Source organism: Canis lupus, chromosome 10 (genome assembly GCF_011100685.1).
Source record: "Canis lupus familiaris isolate Mischka breed German Shepherd chromosome 10, alternate assembly UU_Cfam_GSD_1.0, whole genome shotgun sequence".
Taxonomy (NCBI): Eukaryota; Metazoa; Chordata; class Mammalia; order Carnivora; family Canidae; genus Canis; species Canis lupus.
This window is the reverse complement of record NC_049231.1, coordinates 67,080,199-67,104,821: the sequence shown is the minus strand read 5'-3', so window position 1 is coordinate 67,104,821 and position 24,623 is coordinate 67,080,199. Positions and strand designations below refer to the sequence as shown.

The following is a 24,623-nucleotide window of genomic DNA, read 5'->3' as shown; positions in this document are numbered from 1 at the left end:
GGAATCACATTTACTTACTCTCACATATTAGCATTAAATTATTAGTTGTATTAGTGGCTTAGGTTTACATTAAACTTGCAAATCATATAGACCCTTATTTCCATTCTATGAGCATCTCGATTTTTTTTTTCCCCTGCACGCATATCTAATCATTTGCTTACCTCTTATCACTCCGGGAACCCACAGTTTTTAATTCCATGGATTTCCACAGGGCAAGAATCTAGGCCACCGTTTATGCACAGAAATCAATTCATCCATCACTACACTATGCATCAAAACAACATTTTAAGAGCAAAAGTTGAAGCCGGTGGCGTCAAGCCAAAGCACCTCTCCTCGCAAGGAAAATGCAGTGGGATCTTTAAGAGCCAGAAGGACAGGTCACCCCCAGGCTCTATGCCTTGCCAAGACGCGGGGAATCCATAATGGCCCCGAGTTTCTGGATTCAAATCTGGAACTTAAGGCTGGGTGCCCAAAGACAAGTGCTGATGGTCACAACCCCCAGGGTACTTTTGCGGTAAATACATTCACCGGGTCAAATTTTCTCTCTCCTTGCCCCTGGTCAAATCACGAAACAGTGGTACTTTCATGTTTTTGATTAGAATCTGAAAGAGCATTTTTTGCACCATGGTGCTTTTCTACGAGATCTGCATCTCCGAAACACAGTATTATATTAACGGGACAGTTTCAAAAGAAGTCCTGTTGCTAAACATCGTAAATCACAGGAACGTCATCGGCCTCTTCTAAAACCGTATTCAGTCTGCTAACCACACCATTCACAAGTTACAACAATCTATGCAAATGTCCGTTAAAACTATAAGAACGTCCCCCCCACGCCCCCCCCCCAACCCAGCAACCCCCGTCTCCCAGCCCCATATCCTTTTCCCACAGGCCAAATGAAGGTGAATTAAGAAAATCTGGCAAAGGGCATGCCGGGCTATTGCCATTTCCCACAGCAAATGGGGTATTTTCCTCTGGGAATAAAACATTTTCTTTAAACTACTGTTTATAACCCTTATCAGCTCAACAGCAATAGAGCCATCAAGTCCAATCTCTTGTGGAAAAAAGTCAAGGTCAACAAGTACTTGCATTTTTGTTTATCTTTAGCTGCAATTGCTACTGACATTCAATTGGGTAATAAACACGAGGTCTGTCAAATGTTCCCAATGAACAGGTGATCCAAAAGCTATCTCAGAACAAGGCCACTGCCAGGTAATCAAACAGTCCTGTTATTACAATTATGATTTGAGTCCATTTATTTAGAGGGGCAAACATCAGTCAGTCCTGAAGGGATATTGCCCTACCATTCCCACCACACCACTGGGGAATGGAATTGAGGAAGTCCAGGAGGGCCCTGGCTGGAATGACAGTAATGTGTGCGCTCCCACGGGCGGAGAACCACCCAAAGGAGAGGCTTTCTCCCCGTCCCTCCTGGGTGGAAAGGCAATTTCGTGCAGCTCGATGCGGCCTTGTCCTCTGTGCTATGCCGCCCGGGTTCCTGAGCCCAGCTGCCTCTCTCTGCCTGAAAACCAATTCTACGGTTCTGTGTGTGTGTCTATTTGGAATCGTTGCATTATCCCTTTAAGCCGGCATGGTTGCTACATTAGAAGACACTTCATTTTAGCTTGAAGAGTGCTGGGATTTGTTCAGCATGTTTAATTCTAAGGAGTCAGATAGATATTTGGAATAAAGGCCACATACTTCTTTCCAGTCCATCGTGAAACTCACTGTTATCAACAGGAACTATGCATTTGGATCCGGGCAGCACCTGGCTCCACGCCATTTTCGACTTACAGATTAAAAATAGAATCTGTTCCAGCTGCAAAGTAAGACACGTTAAACCTACCGCCTTCCAATCTGAAATATGAAAATTGAATCTAAGGACCATGGCCACTATCTAAGGCGAGGACTCTGGGCCACATAATGCAAACCTATTGTCTCCACTTCAGTTATGAAAAACGAGCCTAAGAGTAATGATTATGCTTCTTGCGATGTAGCTTTTATTAACATTCTATCATTGAGCGGAGCAATTAACGTTTTCCAAAGCCGACCCCTTTCCTATCAAGAGCATCGGGACATCTGGAATCGAAGAGAAGGACAATCCTCCTAAAAATACCCAAACCCACATCCTGGGAAAGAAAGTGAAAACCAAAAAGGAGCAAATGGAAAAATTCTGGATACACAAAATGAAGTACACGGGTTTTCAGGGTTTTCAGGCCGACTTTCAACGTAGGCACACAAAGTACCAGGTGATAGTGACGTTAGTCTAATAAAATGTGTAGTTTCAATATACAAAAAAAACTATTTTTCATGCTTTAGCATTCTGGTAAACGCGACCAGAACTGCATCAGCAGCCCGGGCGTACACTATTCCCGGTCCCGGAGCCTCCGCAGTCCTGGGCAGGTGATCTGAAGACTCTCCAGAGGCAGAAACCCTAACCGGCCGGGAAGGGGAAGGGGCCGGAGCGCACGGGCCTGAGCGTCCAGTGGGAGCCCCGAGCACCGAGGCCCGTGTGACAAAACATCGACTCTGCAAATACTCAGGAAATGTTCATCAATCAGCTGTCAAGCCGAGGGGGAAGTCACCTCCTTTTCAGAGCAGTAAACTGATGAAATGAGTCACGGAATTCCCATGACAGCGTGGCTGGCCTCTTCCTTTCTACCCAGGCCACGGTCCCCACGGGCCGGGCCCTGCCCCGGGAAAGCGGGGCGGCGACTTCCGTGGGTGCCCCTCGGGAAGGGGGAGGAGAAGCGCTGCTTCTGGCCAGCCGGGCCGGGAGGAGAGCCCACGCAGGGCCCGCGGCCCCCGTGTTGTCCCCGTGCGTGGAGGGGAAGCTACGCGCAGGAGACCGGGCCGCGGCCGCGAGGGGCCTGTGCGCGGGCAGCGGCGTCCTGAGCGCTGCCACCTGCCAGGCTGTCCCCAGTCCACTCCCCGGGCGTCCCCTCGGCCCGGCCGGGCTCCCCAGGCCTCCCCAACTGCCCTGCCTTAAGTCAGGGCCTCCATGTTTTGGGGCGACTGCAGCCTGACTCCCGCTGCCCTGCATCTGTTCCTCCCGCACTCAGCTCCGCACGACGCCACCCTAACATTGTCCGCGACGCCCCCCGGCCTCCCAAGCGGACTCCCCACTCCTGAAGACGACAGATAGGATCCCCACGGTCGGCCCCCGCGGCCTCTGGCCTCCCCGCAGACCCCCTCCCCCCGAAGCCACCCTCAGCGCCTCCAGGGCTCGTGCTCCCACCTTCCTCCTCGCCTTCGCACCAACTCACTTCTTTGCCTCACGCGTCCTTCTACGTCTCCACCTGCGCCGAGTCCCCATCACACACTCGGCCCCGTGGAAGGCTGAGGCTGGAAGACTAAGACTGCGAACGGAAAGCTGACCGGGGCGAGGGCCAACTCCGGGGATGGGAGTGCCATGGGGAGAAGGACCCCCATCCGGGTCCCCTTCGGGCTCCGTGAGAAAGGGCGCTGTGGCGGAGTAAGGATGCGCCCACGGAACGACACGGGGAGGCCACGCCTGTGCCAGGTACTTGCTCCATCTCTGCCAGGTTGGCAGGCGCCCCTCTTCCACTTCCACGTGCCACTGGGCCTACTCAGTCACGAGCCTTAACCTACTGCGTGTTAGGGGCCCACCCCGCCACTGGACGGTCAGCTTCCGGGGGCCAGGAAAGCCCTCTTCGCCCCGAGTTCTCACATTGGTCACAGGACTGGCACATAGCAGACGTTCACCTAATACTTATTAAAAGTTAGGGAACGGTGTGATTTCTGCTTTCCCTCTATTATCTTTGAGAATACTCCTCCCCAAAGCTTTAAGTATACAACATCAAGCAAGATTTTTTTTTTTTTTTTTGCACTGAATGTATTCCCTTCACATAAGGGGGTATGTTGGTGCTGGGAGATGGTGAACCCGATATTCGTAACGCACAGCCCCCCTCTGATTTTAAATGGGCTGAAGTCACAGTCCCTCGAACGTCCATATTTAAAGAGTGTGGTACCTGAATCTTCGCAAGCCAGCACCCTACTTCCTCACGGCCTGATGAATGTCTCAGGTGCCACCAATCCTGTTTCAGGGGACAATGACCAACATGACAGGAGCATTCTCACCATCGTCACTGGTCCCAGGGACAGGGAGAAAAGACTGGGAAATGGAGCTGGCACATCATGCAATGGGCAGGGGAAGGAGACGCAGAAGGGGGAAAGGCGTCGTCGTGAGACAACTGGCACCCTGGACTCGGGTTGAGAGAGGCCTCCATCTCTTTCAACCAGGGAGGTCGAGACTTGCTTAGGTGCCAAAGAGCCTAAGGAAGACTGGGCTGACCCTGAATCCAGGCATCTATCTGTCTCGTCAAACGGGTGAATCAAATATTTACCTGGCACGGGTTGCGTCTGCAGCACTGCGCTAGGAGCTGGGCAAGTGCAAGGGGGGCCATGTCACCCACTGGATTCCCCGGGTGAGGACACACGCGAGGATCTCTCTCCAGGCTTCACCCCATTCAACGGGATTCTTCCAAACAACGTTCACGGACGGACGCTGTAAATCTTGTAACTGATTCTATTTCACTCTTCATTTTGGCTGCTGGGTAGCTGAGAGCCACGCTGACTACTTCCAGCAACTGCACGTGGCCCTTGACAGTCCGCACGGCCCCGTGCTGCCCTTCTGGCTGGCCTCTTGCTTGTTTTCCTTTCACTCTCCTTTCTTCACATCCCGACTTTCTCCTATCGTACGCTATGTGCTTTTGTTAACCTCCTTAACCCTTCCTTAGAACGGAGAGAATTTAGAAGTACATTTTAAAATTAAGAGAGACCCTCCTCTCCCGAAGTGTCCAAATACAAGGGCACTCAGGTGCTGTGTGTCCCGCCGTGAGAGGGGCCCTCAAGGGAAGATTCAAACCAAGACAAAGGAAATGTTTAAAGGGACAGCGTTGATCAAACGCTCATAATCTAGCAACACGCACGTCAGGATTTTCTACCCTCACCCCCAATTCCCCCTTCCTGACAAAGATACCAATTTGAAGAAAGCTGGCGATTTTCTAGGTACGTTCATACCCTCTTTTTCTCCTGATATGGAAAGAAGCAGAAGAAAGTTCTATGTCTTTCATCCTTTGTTAGGAAACGAGGTGAGCTATGTCTAGGAGGGAATGCATATGGGTTGATATTGGTAAATGGGGGAAAGCCAAAGCTAATTGTACTAATCAAACAGAATGCTTTTAGGTTAAGTAATTATGGAAAATTATCTGCAAGACTGAACTAATCCACAAAGCCAGACACTTGAGCAAAACCCAACTTACCAACTACACTTCTGGGACCAATCAATGTAAGAGGTAGACAACGCCTACCTCTTTTTAAGGAAAATGCTTGGCATAAATTTACTGTTTGGGTTAGTTTTTGCTAGGCCAACAGCCAAAACCTCTACCACTATCCTTAATTAGTGCTCGCATTCGTGGAGGAAAGAGATAAATTCAGGAGCAGAGCTGACTATCACAATCCCACGGGATGGAATCATGTCTGCTGCTGGGAACAGAAGAGACATAAAAGCCCAGGGTGACATGGGCTGGGTCCTGTCTCAGCATTCGTTGTTCACCCTGCCCAAAGGTTCCTTAAAAGACCCTAAAATGTTGCTGCCAGCCCCCACCCACCCTCTCCTAGAAGCCCGTGTGGGGCCACAGGATGGTGCCCAAGAGTAGGAGTAGGTGATTATGTGGGCGGCACGATTTAAGGTGCATCCCCTAAGCCCATCTACCACCAATTCTGAAAAGACTACCCGTTGAGTCTTTTCTTGAGTGCTTCTGTTAAAATGTATCTCAGGGAGTCAGGACAGGTGAGACCTCAATATCTATTTACATTTTGACTGAGACTGCCACGTGATTAGCCATCTGGCACCCAGAAGAGATCAGTGCTCAGAGAACGTGGTGTAATCACAGTTTGAAAGCACGAGAGGGTTCCCAGTCCTCTTGAATAAATAATTATCCACCCATGGCCATGTGCCCGTAACTATTCCGGGCGCAGGAGATGTAAAGATGAAGAAGACACAGTCCCTTCGCAGGAAGCATCCCGGGGAGGCTGATGCACGGGTGGCTCACTTCAATATATGAGAAAGGTTAAGACATGGGATACCATGACCACACAGAAGAGGGTGACTCCCTCCGATCTGGGAGTTCACAGACTACTTGCTGAAGATGACACTTGAATTAAGTTCAGAAGTTTTTAACTCAGGGCTACTACAGAACCTCCCTCCTTGGGGGGCCCAGGGTTAGAACTCAGAAGACCCCTGTACTTGGGAGGGGAAAGAAAGATTTACCTCTTATTCTCACTAACCTCTAACTGGAATTATATTTCTTCCAAGTGCGTATCTAGGTAAGTAACAAACCACAGCACCATTAGCAGGACCTGTAGCTTTGTCACCAAAGGAAATCATATTTACATACAACAATACGGTTGTTACAAACATCGTAAAAACATCATTTACATTCATCACTATTTCAAAAATGTGGTAGACGATAGAATCACTGCCAGACCTCGTTATTTAATGCATATTTAACAAAGCTCTTATATCATTTTATTACAGTTTGTTTTTTAAAATATTTTGATAATTGGATTTCAATTTAATTAGCTTCCCTTGTAGTCCTATGTATTTTATTTTATACATTTATAAAAATATTACACTGACAAGGCATCCATTGACCTTGCCAGATATCCAAAGGCATCCCCTTTCCCCCAAAATGGCAGAGTTCCCTGCGAAGGATGAGAACGAGTCAGCAGCCACGTGACTAACGGTGGAGAAAGCAATGGTGACCCCAGTGGTCAAGGCAGCAGAGGCCCCCAGTGGCCACGTGGCTACGCAGGAGGGCCGAACCAAGTTCGCAAGAGTAGACCGTGGATCCAAGTTGATCTCACGGGGCCCACCAGAGGCTGAACCAAGGGAGAGGTGTCCGTCTGCAAGCTAGGCCAAATATCTCACACCTTGGCTTTTGGTCAACAGCCCCGACCACAGCGTTCACCGCGTCTGGGTCGTTGGCATATTGTGAAATAAACACACTCAGAGCTCCCCAAGAATACTCGTTATTTAGAGAATATTCCGCTTACACAAGCTTGATGCTCTTGGTGGCACACACAAACTTTCTGAGGGCAAATAATACGACCTACTCATTCTTAGAGCCTCATACGGAGCACCTGCCATGTAATAAGTGCTTTTAATCCATTTTTGACGCCTTGACTCGAATGTATACATTTACCTCCCCACCCCTCACCTTAAATACAATTCTTGATAATATTTTGGCTCATCCGCAGGAGCAATTACAATTCGCAACTCTTTTTTTTTTATCTCCTTGGGCTACATTAAATGGATACTTCCCTAAAATTAACTTCCTTGCTTCTACCTTGCCAAGAATGACACGGTGCGAAGAATCCACCACTGGGACAATGGGTTCTCTCCTGGTTTATTTTCTTGGGTAGAAACTGAAACACGTGTTTAAGCTGTGCCAGGCAGGCTGTGTGTGGTAGCCCTGGAATGCCTAAGGAAGGCTGACCTGAAAAACAAGTTACTGCTTTATGGCTTAAAACCCCATGCAGAATCAAGAAGGGAAAGAAAGTGGGAGAGAATAAGAGAAAAGAAAGGCCTTAGTTACAAACTGCGTTAAAGAATCAAATAATGACACCTTAAGATCTGGGTTTTTAAAGCTCGGGTTGCCATTTTTATCATTAACACGAGGCAATAAAACCTATGTTATTAATGTGAGTGTGGACTATGTTCTTTTATATGTGATGCACTTGGGGGAAAAATGCCTCACAGCTCTGGAAAGAAAGGACTGAGCATTACAAACAACTAACTCTGAGTCCACTACAATAGAAAATATATTCCACTCTCACCGAAAAGCTAATGCTGTTGCAGCCAGAGAGGCCTTCTCTGATTTACAGCAGGCTGAGGGCAACTGAGAAGAAGATATATATATATATATATTTTTTTTTTTAAGTTTTCACACTTCCTGGCTGCAGAGCCAAATGATGAATTGACATAACATCATTATTCATATGATTCTTCACCACTCATTTTTTATTTAAAACTATCACATGACTCTTGCGAGACCAGTGTAATTAATTCTAGGAAAGTCAGAGAGAATTGGGGTATAACCTCAGAAGTTCTACAAGTCACGCTGGAGCTGGTGTTTCTTAAGAGGCAACCGCAGCAGCAACAACAACGAAAACCCATGCAACTCGCTCGCATCCATCACCTGCAACAAAACTCCGCTGTCGGCACAGGTGACGGTGGCAAGCGTCGGGAGCAAGCTCCGCATCACTTAGGGAGCCCGCCACCACATCGCAACCCAAGGGGAAAAACAGAATTGCGGTTTTAAGGCCGTACCTAACAAGTGTCATTATTTTAAAATTTTAAATTCAAAAATTAGAGTAGGAATTTGATAAGATATCCGGACCGTGAGTCCACACATAAATAAAAATGAGCCATCAACAGAAAATATAAGAAACGACCCTGTCGGCTAATGCCCCGTCTCTTCCAATCGAGGGTCAGACCTATTCAAAGCCAATCACAGGAGGATGGAATCAGTAAAGGTCAATCAAAGGCAGGCTGAAACTCCAACTGTCTAGCTGACCTTCAGAGCTTGTGACAAATTGGTATCAGTCAATGTCAACTAATGACAGGAGCTCTTTGGCTAATCAATTGTTCTAAAAATGATCAAGAAAACTACTCACAGGACAGCTCATTTTCACATCAATGCCTGTGAAGTATGAAAAGCTCATTTTTTTGAGTTTTTAATAAGCTCATAAGTAAAGCAGTTACTTGGTAACAGAGGTCACCTTACTGAAAAGACAGAACCTTTGTCTGCCTTTTACATATTCTTTTATTACCATATTATAGTAAAATTATGCCATGGATATGCCAGAGGGCTACATAATAAAGTAGGTAACACTTCATGCACTCCCTGCAACAAATACTTCTGTGTCGGAGGGAAATATATTTGGGAGTAAATAATAATTTCGAATGCGTCTTTTAGTGGCTCGAGATGAAAAACACTGACCTGGAGCTTACCAGCAATATCGCCCTACTAGTCAGGGAAGATGCACTCTCCGCGCAAACACTCGCAGCCAAGTGCGTGCCCCCCTAAATAGACAGTTACCACTTTTTAGGTGATGAAGTCATTTTCCTTTGTTTTTAAGATGACCTGCTTTGGTGATGCCAGAAGTCAAGAGAATGGAGAACAGCAAACAGTTACTTGCACTGGATGAGTCAACAGAGAAGGAAAGGTGACTACGGCACGAGGTGTTCTGGGGAACACAGTTCTCTGTCTCTGCATCTCGTCCAACGTGTTTGATAAGTTAATGATAAGGACCTTTTGATAACAGGGATCTGCTGAATGTAACCACTTCCCCTTTCTTTTTTACACCTGACTTTTCTTCCCATCAGGAAATCGTTTTCCCCTTCCGCCTGCCACTGCATGCAAAGGCCACCCTTTCATCTGCAGACCCACATGAAATGTAACCAAAGTAACACGCGGGGCTGCCGTGGTCTGAGGGCCGAGGCCTGCGGTCACAATGATATTTTACTTTCCTCTCCGAAGCGTGTTAGTCAAAAAAAAAACCTGAGGGCACCATTGAAATCCAAGAAGTCCCCGCAGAAGTGTAAGACTTAAGAAGTAAGTGTGAGCAAACAGAGATCGTTCAAGCTACCCTGACCGACAGACAGACGGAATGAAAAAAAAAAAAAAAACCAAACAAACATTTGTTTGATTCACAGGGTTCTTGGGTTATTATAAACACTGTTTTAAAAATCTGTCGGGATTTAAAAACAAAAACAAAACAAAACAAAACAAAAGAAAGAAAACCGTTCCTAAACAAGCAGCGTCCACTTTGTGTTTTCATCTGAAAACCTGCAGATTAGAGATCACATCCCAAACCTGACTTGCTTGCGGGTAGTTTGTCAAATTAAAATATCTTCTGTGGCCTGCACCGCTCTCGAGTCGTCCATAGGAAAGAAATAAAGGAGGGAGGGCGACACTTAAGCCGAGCCATAATTGGAAGTATGTGAAAAATGAAGTGTCAGTTTGGTCAATAAAGGGCAAAGGTCAAGGGGAACTGCAGCCCAAACTCTGGGAGAAATGTGCTCATTAAGACACCCAATCAGAGCGCGCCTTGCCACCTATCCCATTATTCATCGGACAGCTGACTGTTTCCAATGCCCGGGTTTGGGCTGTTATTACTTTTCTTCTTCATGTAAAAAGGCGAGCTGGTATATAAATCCTTGCTTAGTCATCTGGAACATAACGTGGCCCTTCCCGCCGCCCCCTCCGCTCCCCGCCTCCTCCAGGCCCGGCTGTGCCTGCTGGCCTCCCAAGCCTGGAACAACTGCCTTCAGATTCCCTTCAATAATAAATGGGATTGCCTTCCGCCTATAGGTTCCCTGAACTCATACAAAAGCTGGAGCGGGGGTGGGAGGGCGGGGAGGGACACTGTGAGGCATTACAACTATTGACACATTATTAGAAAGAAATAGCAGTGCTTTTCAATTATTCCTCTTTAAAGAAACATGCTGGTTTGGCCTTCTTCTTCTTCTTTTTATTTTTTTTTTTTTTAAGTGGGAGCCAAGATACTATTGTGGAACTGAGTCCTGCCCCCAAAAAGGAGAAGTTCAGAAGTGGGTCTTAGAGGTTTCAGCGATCATTAAGGCCCTTTAGACTTGAGATGTTTTACATCAAATTTCGACGTAGAAATAATACTTTTTCTTTTTCCTCACAAAAGAGGAAAATGAGATGAGCTGTAAATGGGAAATGCTCTGCAAGAGAGATGCCCTTATTTGTTTTGTATGCTCCTATTCTCCACTCAGTAAATCTCTGAATGAGTGAAATGGTATAGGCTCTTAATGCATAATACAAATTAATCATATCAATCATCACGGTCCGCTGGAAATACCTCAATCATTCCACTTAACACACACACACACACACACAAAACTAGATTCTCACTCCCCAGCAGAGTATAAGCCCCCTGAGGCTAACGCCGGTTCTGGCATATTCACAGCTCCGTCATCACCACTACAGAGACGGGCGGGCCCAGTGCCCACACTGGGGAAAGAGATCTCAACTTGGGTTTAACAGGAAGAGTATCCACCGATGGTCTGTTTTCCATTCCCAGCCACACTAAATCACTGGGAGACACAGGCATGGGGAGCTTGGGCTCTGGAGTCACACTGTGTGGGTTCAGGTCCCGACTCTACCACCACCTGGTAGATGACTTTGGGCAAGTCTCCCAGCCTCTCTGAACCTCTGTGATCTCCTTTACAAAGTGAGAGATGGAAATGCCTACGCTGACACCCCTTAATATGTTACTGGATTCTTTTATTACTGTCATATACTCATCTCTCTTGACTTTGAACCAAAAAAAAAAAAAAAGGAAATGCAAAATGTGGTCAGTCACGGCTAAAGCTGCTTGCAAGTTGTAGAGTGACTGCAACAGGCCTCCCGGGAAAGAGTTCAAATTCGGTGGGGCAAAGGCACCAGGTGGGCGTGGTGTTCTCCTGCTCCAGACCACGCGCTTCCTAGAGGAGGCCCTGACTGTGGTCAGCAGGGCAGCTGCCCACGGTGGGACAGAAAAGACATGAGAGAGTCGCGTATCTGCCGATGTGCACCTCATCTTATTTACAAGACGCGGCCTGGGGTCCCCATCCTACAGGACTTACAAAGCAAGGCCAAGAGACAAGATCCTAAGGCTGAGTCTGACAGTTACTTCCACATTTCTGAGCTTTACTTTTTTCCCTTCTGAAATGGGAAAGGGGCCAAATGATAGGGATAAAAATCAAAATTCAACCTCCTATCTTTGAGAGTGCTTTGAGGCAGTTAAGGTGTACACAAAAACCGATGTCATAGCAACAGCAGCAGAACCCCCACCACCACCACCAAATACAGATGTCTGGCCTTCCTTCTAAATGCCAGCTTTATAAAGGAGCCTCACTATGAAAGATTCAATTTCCGGCAAATGGCCACAAGTGTTAATATCAAATGAAAGGTAGATGCCACAGGAAGAGTTCCCGTGATAAACAATTTGAGTTGGGGGAAAGATGTGTGATGTACACCGGGAATAAACATTAAATCTCTGAAGAGTAATCATCTTTAGGGTCTTCTTGATTATATATCTTACATATGCTCTTTTAAAATGCCCAGCATTGGACTTTCTGTTTTATTTTCTTATGCTTAGGTAAAAGTTTGGACTAAAACTATTCCATCAGTCGCAAGGGCTGCTAACTTGGCAAGTCATCAGGCACTCAAAATCCCCCAAATTGCTGGAAGGCTAACTAGGAATTGTCACTGTATTTTGAAATCTGTCAGAACATTACAAATTTCCTGAATGACTTATTTAATGTATGTGTTTATTTATTTTTACTTTGGAAGTCCAAAAGGACAGGACTCAGTTGAGATACAGCCTGTCGTATGCCTACGTCTTGTCCAGATAAGGTTATTTAACTGAAGACTAGAGCCTACAGGTTTCTCTCTTTCTTTCTTTCTTTTTTTTTCTTTCTTTCTTTCCTTTTTTTTTTTTTTTTTTTTTTGGTGCCACAGGTGCCATAATGAAGTGGTGAAAAATGAAAAGGAATGAGGAAAAAGAAACACAAGTACAAATAATACAGTAGAGAAAGTTTTAAAATATGTATTACTCCAGTCTGTGGGGGAAACACCTCTTTGGATATATTCTTGACAGATTGAGTTATTTCTGTCTATTGGGTATGTATAAAGACATATTTATGGATTTATAAATCTTTTGAAGAGGGCTGTTATTTACCCAGTTGACTAAAATGGACTCAAACTGTGTAAATAACTATTTAGGACATGCACTACGGGCCAAATGCTGGCACAGCTCACGCGTCTACGGCTGCCAGGGCAAACATGGAAAAGCTACCGTGCGCAGCTAATCCGAAGGCTGCACAAAGACCCAGCCCCACAGGTCTCAGGGATGAGAAGAGGTTTAGAGGGGTCGTGGGCGGCATGGAAATGCAGAGAAGGAGTGGCGGTGACACTGGGACGCATCATCCTGCAGTTAGCAAGGGATGAAGCGCAGGGCCCATGAGGGTCGTTGTAGAAAGGCCCACCGGAGCCCCATCAAATGATACCGCTTACGTGAAAACTCTTAAGATGCAGAATAGGGGGTGGTCTTATGTGAAAAAATATAAAGAGAAACGAGGTAAGTTGAAAGCTCAGGTAGTGTGAGAGAGAGACGTCTCTGTCTTACAATGAAATTCATTATTACATTGGCCTTTGGAGAACACTTGTTGAAGGAAAAGGAAACATGCAAAATTCCTAATTCCTTGTTGTGACATGTCACTGGGGAAGAGCTGGGACAGGGCCTTTGCCTCCTCAAAATCCTTTTTATCAGATTATCTTTGAGAAAGCATATATGCTACGATTTTTTTTAAGATGTATTTATTTATTCATGAGAGACACAGGCAGAGGGAGAAGCAGGCTCCATGCAAGGAGCCCAACTTGGGATTCGATCCCAGGACCCCGGGGTCACGCCCTGGGCTGAAGGCAGACGCCCAATCACCGAGCCACCCGGGCGTCCCTATACGCTACAATTTTAAATTCGAGGACACTTCAGCAGGTTTGCAAGCCTTCGCAGCAGCAGCTAAACCACCCACCTGTTCCTAGATGAGATGTATATGGGTGTGGGTGTGGGTGTCTATCTTGTAGAGCAAAAAATGAAAAACAAACAAAACAAGAGGCTACGACCTCATGTGCCAATTCTGAAGTGCCCGAAGAAGAATTCAGACTCCATTTACGCCTTTCTGAAAACTCATGGAATGAGCTGAGAATAGGGCTTCATATTGAAAGTGCCGACCTCATCTTCACGACAGCCCCGTGAGCAGCAACACCATCACACACACACACACACACGCACACACACACTTGAAAGAGAAAAGGCCCCATGGATTCTTATGCTGCATATCATTTTCCAGTAAAAGTCAGAGGTCAGAGGTTACATGTTTCTGCCTCAGCTCTGAACTGGTTTACTATCCTGGGCTCCATTTTTACTACACTTACAATTGTGGTGAAGTCAGCAACTTTTCTTTGAACAATACTATATCTCAAATGCTTAAAATTATATGTGGAGAAGTAATTCCCAGTCCAGAGAGCATACATGTGCCATAAAAGAAAAGAAAAGAAAGAAAAAAAAAAAAAAAAGAAAGGAACCTTCCTGGTTTTGTTTTCAAATGAATTATGTCAGATTCATTTTAGACTTTGCAGTTCTAATGGGTACAGCCCAATGTCTGTGAGAAAACAAAATTCTTTTGCTAACGGCACTCCGATGAAACATAATCATCAAACCAGATTTTAAAGTAGGCACCTACTGTGGGCTCAGAGTCAACCTCAATAAAGCCGTCTTTTTATCTTCAGATAGAGAATTCTCTCTTAAGCTTTAGCTTGCACTGACTGAACACAAAATTCCACTGCAGCAGGTCTCACGGAAGCCAGTACAAGGCATCTGAATACTCATTCACCTTTTTTTTTTTTTTTTTTTTTTTGCAGAAGATTAACTTTACGTTAAAACTTTATTTCTTACTAGTCACGGTCAGGCATGCACACCCACGGACACTCAACTACACGCACAGGCGTGTGCATTCAAGGAACGAGATGGGCTACACTGATCTGGCTTCTTCTCGTTTTGTTCTAATTGCCTAGAGTCTGACTTTGCAGTAAAGTCGAATGCTTAAGAGATTCGGGTAAGTAAACCCGGAAAAATGGCTTCAACCCAATGGACGGGGAGCCCGATGTGTGCCCCTAAAAGGCCCACTGCCTTCGAAGCGTCTGAAGACGCCATTGACTTGGAATCTTGGAAGAGGTTTCTTCACCATCTCTTGAGAGGCTCTAAGGGCGAGTAATAACAATACTCTTTATTTGTATCGCAGGCCATTGGTGGCAGACTATTTCCGCACGTTTGAACTTCCCATCTACCCTAGTCTTGTCCTCAGCCAACTCACCCACCCTGTTTTTAGGGAGGTGGCCGGGTGACAGGCAGTTGGGCAGCTGGAATGGCAGAGAAGAAGAAAGGGCCCAGAGAACAAAATAAGATAAGCTGATTCCCGTACTGGGAGGGGTCGGTGTTCTAGGAAAACGTGTACAAATGGTAGCTAACTGGACATTTCGGACTTTTCAACCCTTAAAAATGAAACGAGTAGCAAAAGAGAGTGAGAACTCCTCTCCTACCTTGCTCACTGCTGTTATCTCCACTGTGTGATGTGTGGCCACCGCTGGAAGGGCCCGGGGTTCCTCCGGAACGAGTGGATGCCGTGTCATCGTGATCTCTGTTCCAAGAGGGCTGCGGGGGCACAAATCAGAAATCCAAACGGAGTGGTCGGTTAACAGTGGTCCGGTGGGATCCCGTCAGGCAGTGACAAAGCCCCGGGAGGCTGCCAGGGACGGCCGGGCCGTCTCCCCCGTCCCCCTTCACGAACGGTGCCAGCTCGGAGCTACGCTGGCACCTGTAACACGGGCCGATTTCTGCTTCTGGGCTAAAATAGCATCGACGAGTAGTTACTCCGTAAGCAATCGCTTTCTTACCAAGGAAAACAGAAACATTCCAGGCAGAGAAGGGGGCCGGGGCCGGGGCCGGGGCCGGGGACGGGGGCGGGGGCTGCTGCCACTGGATTCTGACTGTATTTTTAACACCAACCAACCCTCTGGCACGACAGTCTGCTACTACTCTGAAAATGCAAACGGAGAGCAGTGGTCTATCGCACTGTGGTTTCTAGAGGCCTCTGATTCATCCTGGAAGACAAACATGGCAAAGCTTTGAAGACCTCACAATTAGGCCGAGGTCCATAATAGCTAGTATGTGTCAGCTGTTTGCCGGATGGTACATGGCAAATGGACCGGGCACGGGGACAAAAAAGGAATGAGAATAACAATAGATTCACATGGACTGTGTACACTCAGCCCCATGCCGAGCCTCCTTGTACTATTGAACGGAAAACAGATGTTGCTTCTTATCACTGGGTGCATTTGAAAGTAACATTCAGATAGGAAAAAATTGGCAGTAAATTAAATTCTTGGGGAAAACAATCATGGCAACACTTCTCCCAAATCTCCCTTTATCACCAGAAAAGATTTTAATTAGCTTTTAGTGCTAGCTTTCAGAAACAGCCTGATGAGTCACTGGTCATCCTGCACAGTAGGAACGATGCAGAAGAGAAAGCTGGTTCTTGGCTGGGAAGCGGGATTTGTCTTCAAGATTATCAGGGGGCAAAGGCAGGGTGAGCTTGCCTGTAAAATACGTCTGCGTCGTTTCAGCCTAGGGCGTCACGGTTCGGGACTGTTGTCCTAGGAAAGTTTACGGGCCACCCCCCACCCCCCCGGCCCGCGTCGTTTTAAATGTGCCGCGCAAAATCAAAGTGAGCTTTGCTTATGCCTTGAGAGGTGTCTTCACGTCCCAGAGAAGATAAGAGAGGCTGAGATAGAATGTTCCTGACACCCAGGGGGAGAGAAGAGGGAAGATCCCACCGAAGAGGCCTGCTGTCGAGGGATCCAGGGAAGACTCCCTGTCCCCGAAAAGGATGCTTGCCTGCCACCCAACTGGGCCAGAAGATTAACGTGCCCCCCCCACCGATCCCCGGCCCCCAAATCAAATAAAGTTGCAGAAAGATCCACCAGTCACAGGTTGGACTCAACCGTTCCACGCACGGTCTCAGAAACGGTGCTGATGGACCCACGGAGGCTGCGCCTGAAAGACCCGAGAGCTGGGAGACAAGGGCTTTCCGACAGACAGACACACATTCGGCGGCCTGTCAGGAGAACGCTGGGGGACGTAATCTGGAACACCTGCTCAGAATGCAAACAGTTAACGCATAAATTTTCAGTTTGTCCAACTGCAGCTCTAAAAGGGGGACTTGTTTATTCAGAGCTCTGCAGAAAGAATGGTACAGCACCCAGGGGACAGACAATGCCAGGCACAAAACCCCGGTGCCTCGACATGTAAAAGGATGTTTTTCTCTGTGCTACAAATCCCACTTGAAAATATAATTAGAAGGAGAAAATGGCAAAGTATTGCATTAACTGTAATTGAACAAAAGACCGGCAAGGCATGTGGGAGGCTGCAGGAACCCGCGGGAGTTTCACGATGCATGAGATCCTGCGAGTGACATCTCCTGGGCTCTCTCATTTTATTTATGTGGTCCCTCACTACCAGTGTTGACTGGCGATCTGACTCGTAATTAATAGAAAAGCTACCGATAACAAGCTAAAATACAGGGCGACAGAAGAACCTCATCAGAGGCATGTTGGTTAATCTGATTAAGACTGGGGACTCCAGAAAGGTGACTTAGAACCCAAGAATCATTCCGTGTTATACAGGAAACTGTCCTCCTTTATGCTACAACAGACCTGATATATTCACTATCTTTTAATGAGCTCCACTGATTTATTCAGCTCCGCTCTGCTCCCTCCCCCACTTTTCTACTGTGCAGGATGTAGATTAATTCAATGCTTAATTGTTTAGTAAATTCAATTTTCCACATTCTATTCTGCATAGCTTTAGCTAAGGTTCTTAAATCTTCAGCAGTGAGCCTTGAGCCCAGTGTTTGTGATCTGTGCCTACCTTTTTTCATCACCATTTTTCTTCATCCACCACTTAATTCACCATGAAAAGATTTTCCTTGCTGGAAATTCTGATTCCGCTATGATCTGTGAGGCATTCCGATTCATTGCATTTTCATTGTGTTGGGTCTTAGATGCCGGGCTCCTCTTTTCTCACAGCTATCGCCACATTATACAGGCATTCATGCAAGAAATGTTGGATTCCACCTCAGTTTATCCAAATTTTGTGCAACCTATATGTTTAAATTTGTGTGTTCACCGAAGGTGGGAGCCAGTATTTTCCCACCTAATCTCACTCGTCTCGCGGCCTCGCTCAGTCCAGAGGGGCCTGTGGTTCCTGAATGCCCTCCTCAGGCATGAGAGCTAACTTTTGTGGTCCTCTCTTGAATTAGCATTTCGGGTATTAGCATTTCAAGAACGGTAGAGTCATACAAAACTGAGCATCAGGAGAAATCCACAAGGTTACCAAAACAGAACAAGAATTATGTTTAGTTCAGTTCATTAAGCATGATTAAAGTCTAAGTCTCAGAAATAGCTCGTGAACCCTTCTGGCATAAATATGTAAGGCAGCCCTAATCAGAAAGAGCTCCCCCAAAATCCATCTACTCGAGAATCTCAGCTACAGTAACGTAGATCTCTGTGACTCTCAGTGGTTACACCAAACAGCGTCATCATTATTTTTAAAATAAAATATGTGCATACGATTATGTACATATATCTGTGAAGTTGTGAGTTGCTTGGGGCCACTTGTAAAGTAAGGTTGACAGAATAAAATCAATGATGCATTGCATTAGATGTATGGCAAACCGTAGTCACGGTTCTAAATTAGGGCCCCGAGAGGCTTTTTTCTTCAACGTACATAATTTGAGAGAAAGTGACGCCTATGTTCTCATCTACTGGAGATCCATTAGGACAAGAGGTCCTAACCCAAAGTCCGGAGACTCCTAAAGACTTCAGTGTGTGTTGAGGTGGGGGTGGGGGGTTGTGGGGAGGGAGGGTCTTGTCTTAGCAATAATTGTGTTTATGGACACACTTGCATTCTTCTCCCCCGGGGAGAGTGTCCACGACTTTTCATCAGATTGTCAAAGGGGCACGTGATTCTTTAAAAGTCTGAGGATCACTGCTGTAGCAGACACTCACAGGGCCAGGTGGAAGAGCTAGGGCTAGGGCGACCTTCATGATCGTGGGGCCAACACTTCCACCTGACATCGAGAGCCAGTGGTCCTCCACATCTTATTTCTTTTGAATAAATGGAGGTGGCCAGTTAGAGGCTTCGCGTCATCAGAAAGTTCCTGGTCAATATATAAACATATAGCATACAAACCAGTTTCATTTCCATCTAATTTCCATTCACACTTTGTCTAGTTGAGGAGCCCCCAAAGATAGCCATTTTAAATATGTGGGGGACGCCTGGGTGGCTCAGTGGTTGAGCATCTGCCTTCGGCTCAGGTCGTGATCCTGGGGTCGTGGAATCAAGTCCCACATCAGGCTCCCTGCGGAGAGAGAGCCTGCTTCTCCCTCTGCCTGTGTCTCTGCTTCTCTATGTCTCCCGTGAATTAAAAAAAAAAAAAATCTTTAAAATAAATAAATATGTGGAGCAAGTCAATGATTCTCCCCCATGTTTTCTCTCTTCCATGGCTGAACACTCTCATGCCTTCTATCATTTCTTAAGAATGCTTGAAAATAAGGAGTTTTTCAAATGATGCTATGCTAAGATTCATTGAGTGGTATTTTTTATTTATAAGGCAATTATACTGGTATCTGGTAGTCAAATAGAGGCAGTGACCTCCTTGACCACAGGCTCCTCCAGGGCAGGGATAATACCTGGATCTTCTCTGTCTTGTTCTTTCCTGGCTCGGCACAATGTATGGTGCACGCTAAGCACTCGGTCATGGCTTAGGGAGCTAAGCTGAACCGCTCATCATTTACCATTCCACCAATATTCCAACAGATGAACTGCAACTTCCCAAACTATCCTTCCCCACGAATAAAGCTATCCATTGGTAACTTTTCCTCCCTAGAGCTTTCCCATTCTTTTTCTATCTAGGCCTTAATTTGAGGCATAACTTCTGGTCCTCATATCACCTTTCATGTTTTCTTTAGACAATTCCTTTCACTACTGTGATTTGAGTTCTCACCCACATGCCTCTAAATTTGTGTCTCTGGATCTCTTCTTTGGTCTTTAGACTTGCATGCCCAACCACCTGCTAAACCACCTCCATGCGAATATGTTCATCTCACTCAACAAGTCCAAAGCTAAATTCTTCATCTCTTGACCAACATCCTACCCGTTCTTCTTTGTTATTGATCCTAGCTGGCATAACACCATCCATCCATGGCATAAGCCTGAGGATCATCCATGACACCTATCTACTTCCCCGCTGCCACATTCAATCAGTCATCAAGTCTCATTCACTTTTACCCCCAGATAGTTCACAAATATCTCATTTTTCACCTTTTTGATTGCTGGTCTTGTTCAGTCCTTCCCAGCTCTAAAGAGTTCAGTCAAATCACTTCTCAGTTCAATTCCACTAGAAATGAGGACAGGAACTGGTCATTGTTGCTTGTCATTGCATCTTGCCTATCAAGCTCAGTGCCCGGCACGTGGCTGGCACTCAGGAAATGTTTGTTAAATGAATGAACGGCTCCCTACTGCCTACAGAATACTACAGTCTGGGGCCCTTGGCCCTCATATAGCGAGCCCTCATGGTCCACCTCCTGAGGACCGTTCCTCAACTGCTCCTTGTACTCCAGGACGTGGTTTCTGGCAGATACGTTCTGCTTGTCCCTCCAGGCCAATCATCCTCGCCCCCCCCCCCACCACCACCATCACTCCGCCTGGCCCCAGCCCCTAATTACTCCATACTTGCTAATTAAGTTTCAGCTCAGCTAACACCTCCTTCAGAAAGCCTTCCCTGATACACACACACACTTCCCCCAGGATGAGTGCGGTTCCTCTCCCCTGAGCACGAACAGCACCTCATGCGCACTTCTATCATTTCACCCCCATCTTGTTTTGTGGTGTCCTGTAGAATTCTACACTATGAATGTTTTGAAGTCCTGAACTTTATCTCATTCATCCTTACACCCTCCGTCCCAGGAAAGTGTCTATAACACATTAAATGCAGATATATTTCTGAATGAACAAATGAATGACTTGTGTTAAATTGTCATGTGATACTGTGATCTCCTATATTAAATATCACAAAAAAAATCTGAAAAATGATTTGCACAATTTAAAAACATTTCATACACCTGCATTCACACACACACATACGTATATATACATATATATAGTGATGTGTGTATGTATATATATGTGTGTATATATATGTATATACATATATACAAATATACTTGGGGTTAGGGGTGCCTGGGTGGCTCAGTTGGTTAAGTGTTCAACTCAATTTTGGCTCAGGTCATGATTCCAGGGTTGTGGGATCAATCTCTGAGTTGGGCTCCCTGCTTGGTGTGGAGTCTGCTTGGGATTCTCTCTCTCCCTCTCCCTCTGCCCCTCCCTTCCGCTCTTTCTCTCAATGAACTAAAATCTTTTATATATATATGTGTGTGTGTGTGTGTGTGTGTACATATATATACATACACATATATATTTATATATATCATATATATTTATATATAAGTATATGTTCATATACAATTGATATTTATACATATATTCACATTTATATATCTATAAAATCATATATATATATATATATACACACACACACATACTCAGTTGCAGTATAACACAGTCAAAAAAGAAAGGAAATTTGAAGGTAGCCATATCCCAGCTGAAATCTGGTTGCACCACTTACACGGCTTTAGGCAAGTCACATCCTCCCTAACTCTTGATATCCTAATCCATAAATGGGGACCAAAAAAGGCTCCTTTATCAATCACATCTCAATTTAAAAAAATAATAATAATGACCCTCTGTAGGCACAACATGTATATTTCCAGGCATGCAGCAAGCACTCAATAAATGACAGCTACTAACGCTTTTAATGCAATGACATAGGTTGACCTGGTCAAACCTGAAATATCTACATACAGGTGTATTCAGTTTATAGACCCCCTGGAAAGAACAGCTCACCTGAGTATGCCTTGGGCTATCTCCCAGCTGCTGTGTGCTCAGGGAATGCACACTGATCTTATTTTCACCTTCAAATAACATGATTTTACAGGTGGTTTGCTCCTCCCCACCCCATCAAGTTTAATTTGATGCCTAATATTTATAAATCACTCTACAGTATACAAAGTACTTTGACATATCTTCTCAGTTGGTCGTTTATCACATCAGTATGATATCAGAATCATTTTTTTCCCCCGGACCAAAAATAGTGGGGTTTCGTTCTTCAAAATTTCTACCCTACCAGTCCCAGTCAAAAAGGTATAGATAAATGAGAGCCCGGTGATCTCGACTCTGAAGAGGTCAGCTAGCAGCTATGCAGAAACTGATGAAGTAAATCACGGGGCTCCAAAGGTGAAGTTGGTCTGCACCTATCTGCAGGTGCTTTCTCTCTGGGAAGTGCATTCACCTTTTTTTTTTCCAAACCACCAGGGTCTCTTTAGAAAATGATCTCTAGTGGCCTGCAAGAGCTGGCTTGGCTCCCAAAGTGAACAATGCCAGTCCCTCCAGACCAGGGGAGTCGCCAGTCCATGGGCGGAGTGCACCCGTGTGCCCCGCGCTCCTGCGCACCCGCACGGCTCACGTTCCCACGCCTGCACGGTCCACGCTGGCACCTGCACTCACAGGCCTGTGCCTGTCCGGGAGCCACGGCAGGGGGGGCTCCCTGGTGGCCATGCAGGATGCGCCCCCTCCCCTCGACTCCGCACGTCTGTCTCTCTCAGCAGTGTCTCTCAGGACCCTGAGAGGTGCAGAACTTCAGCAGAAACCAGGCCTTATATGTCCCCCACTCAACGATGCCATCTGGGAGAAAAAGGAACCAGAGGGATCCATACACGGAGAGAGGAGGAGGGAAGGGGTTCGGGGACTGCTGCAGAAGGGGATACAGGTTTACCAGCGTGTCCCTGGAGCTGAGAAGTTGGCAGTCCTGGGATCGCTTTATTTATGAGTTGCTCAGAGTCTGACAGGCTAAAAGCCCTATTTAAAAATCGTGGTGGCCCCCACTTGCATCTGCCTGACAACCCCAGCCTACAGGATAAGCACTGGGCTCATTCAACCACCAAGAAGCACCTACGCCTTGCTAGAGCCCTGGGTAAAACCTGTTCCTTCTCAAGACCTACTCCTCTGAGGCTGCGTCTATCCAACTTTCAATTCAGGTCATTCGGAATAAAAGTATAAAATTCTTTACACATATTTCTAAAAAAAAAAAAAAATCCCTGGAAATCATTAAGCAAATTCATTTAAGCATGACAAGTTTGGGCAGCGTGTTTTAACACAGTGAAACTGTCCTCTTACCCTTTAAGCTTTTAGATATGTTTAAATACCAGAAGCTCACAGATTAATACTTGAGTGTGCACACAGGCCGTGGATTCAGGGGCCGCGTGAAGATGTGCTTGAGAGTGGTTCTGGAAGCGAAGCCTCTCCTAAGTCCACGCTCCAGCCTGCTGAAAGATGATAAAGTCGGGGAGGCGGGTGCTGTGCCGGGTGAAGCCTGGCGGTGGCCTGAGGTGTCCCCCAGGGTGGCCCACTCCTCACGAGGTTATCTCCCTCGCACACTTCTTCCGACTTTCTCCCTGGACTCTCCTCCTCCTTCGCATTTCCTTCCCTCTCCCCGCCCGCCACGCCTTGCCTTCTCCTCTGCCAAGCTGCAGGCCTGCCAGGTTCTGCTTGAGCCCCTGTTGAACGCCGCGATAAGAGGTGCTTATTGCTAACCCACTTAACGGAGGCCCGATGGCTGATTTTGGTGACTCAGGGCAGATGGCAAATTAGGGGTGAAACAATGGAAATCCAGCATCCCCACTCAGAATCCGCGGCTCTCACCAAGACACCACACTGCCCCTCCCAGCCCTACCGTATTTCCATTGTGAACTTTTAATCTAGGAACGCATCTCGGCGATTACCCAATTATCCCTTAGTTATGGTGCTCACCACGCTGGGGCCAGCCGGCGTCTTCCCTCATAGCAGAAGGGTGTCTGATTCGGCATCAAATAAGGTCGATTTCTAAAACCCTAAAACTTAGCAACTGTGATGCATTGCCCGAAATACACAGACACGTGCATATACACCTGGGTGTCTAGGTATATGGTACAAAAGACAGCGTCTGTTAAACTGGGTCCCAGATTTCCCACTTCTCACGTACCACAAATAAAACCGACAAAAATGATAATTTTTCAAACACTGAATCCTCTATTTCTGTGTAATGAGGCATGGAGAGAGGAGGAGAAGAATTTTTGTGCTTTTTTGCCTTTGGTGAAAACTCTCCGAGGAGTAATTTCACCTTTAAATGAAAAGTTTTGTATCAGGTGATTGCATGAGCTCCAGGAATCCCCGAAGCCTCAGGGTCAGACGTGGGGAGATGCACAAGTGCACACTCACTACTGCCCTGCACACGGCAACCTGCACCCACTTCCTCATCCTCGTGCCCATGAGGAAAGAAGGCCAAAGGACGTGGAAAGGAACTAACTTTAATGTCCCTAATTATGCTGTAATGAGATCTAAAGCAGTCTGGCAGTCAGAGGCATCTTTAAAGTGTACCAGCCCTTGAACGCTTTGTCTGCTGTCCTGCCAGGGGGCGTCGGTGCCCAGCTGCCCCCTCCCCGGGCTCCGGGCCTGGTGGCCGCGGCAGGTGTGAGGGCAGCGGCCTTAGGAGGCCGGACCCGGCGCGATGGGCCACCTTCCTCGTGCCCCTTAGGATCTTATTTTGCAGCCTGCCATCTTTTAGGGCTCAACTCCGACACTCTCAGGTCGCTCGTTACCAACCTGCAGAGTGGAATTAATTCATCCACGCCACGAACAACCAACCGACAAGGCCGAGGGAGAGGGCCTATGGGCGTACAATGCCCCCCAAGGATTCCAAAGCTTTCCTCGCGAAATCCACCCAGCACTGAGACCTGTTGCCCAGCTTTTCTGCG

At 46.5% G+C, this 24,623-nt stretch overlaps 1 protein-coding gene across 7 annotated transcripts in view; it reads right to left on the bottom strand.

Annotated features, from left to right (window-relative positions):
* The window catches only part of MEIS1 (Meis homeobox 1), a 165,498-nt gene that overhangs the window by 119,941 nt on the left and 20,934 nt on the right, over positions 1-24,623 (bottom strand). For all 7 annotated transcript variants that reach the window (XM_038551459.1, XM_038551464.1, XM_038551463.1 and 4 more), the window contains one exon: positions 15,198-15,309. In XM_038551459.1, coding sequence (XP_038407387.1) covers positions 15,198-15,309 — 112 coding nt within the window. The remainder of the gene's footprint in view (positions 1-15,197; positions 15,310-24,623) is intronic.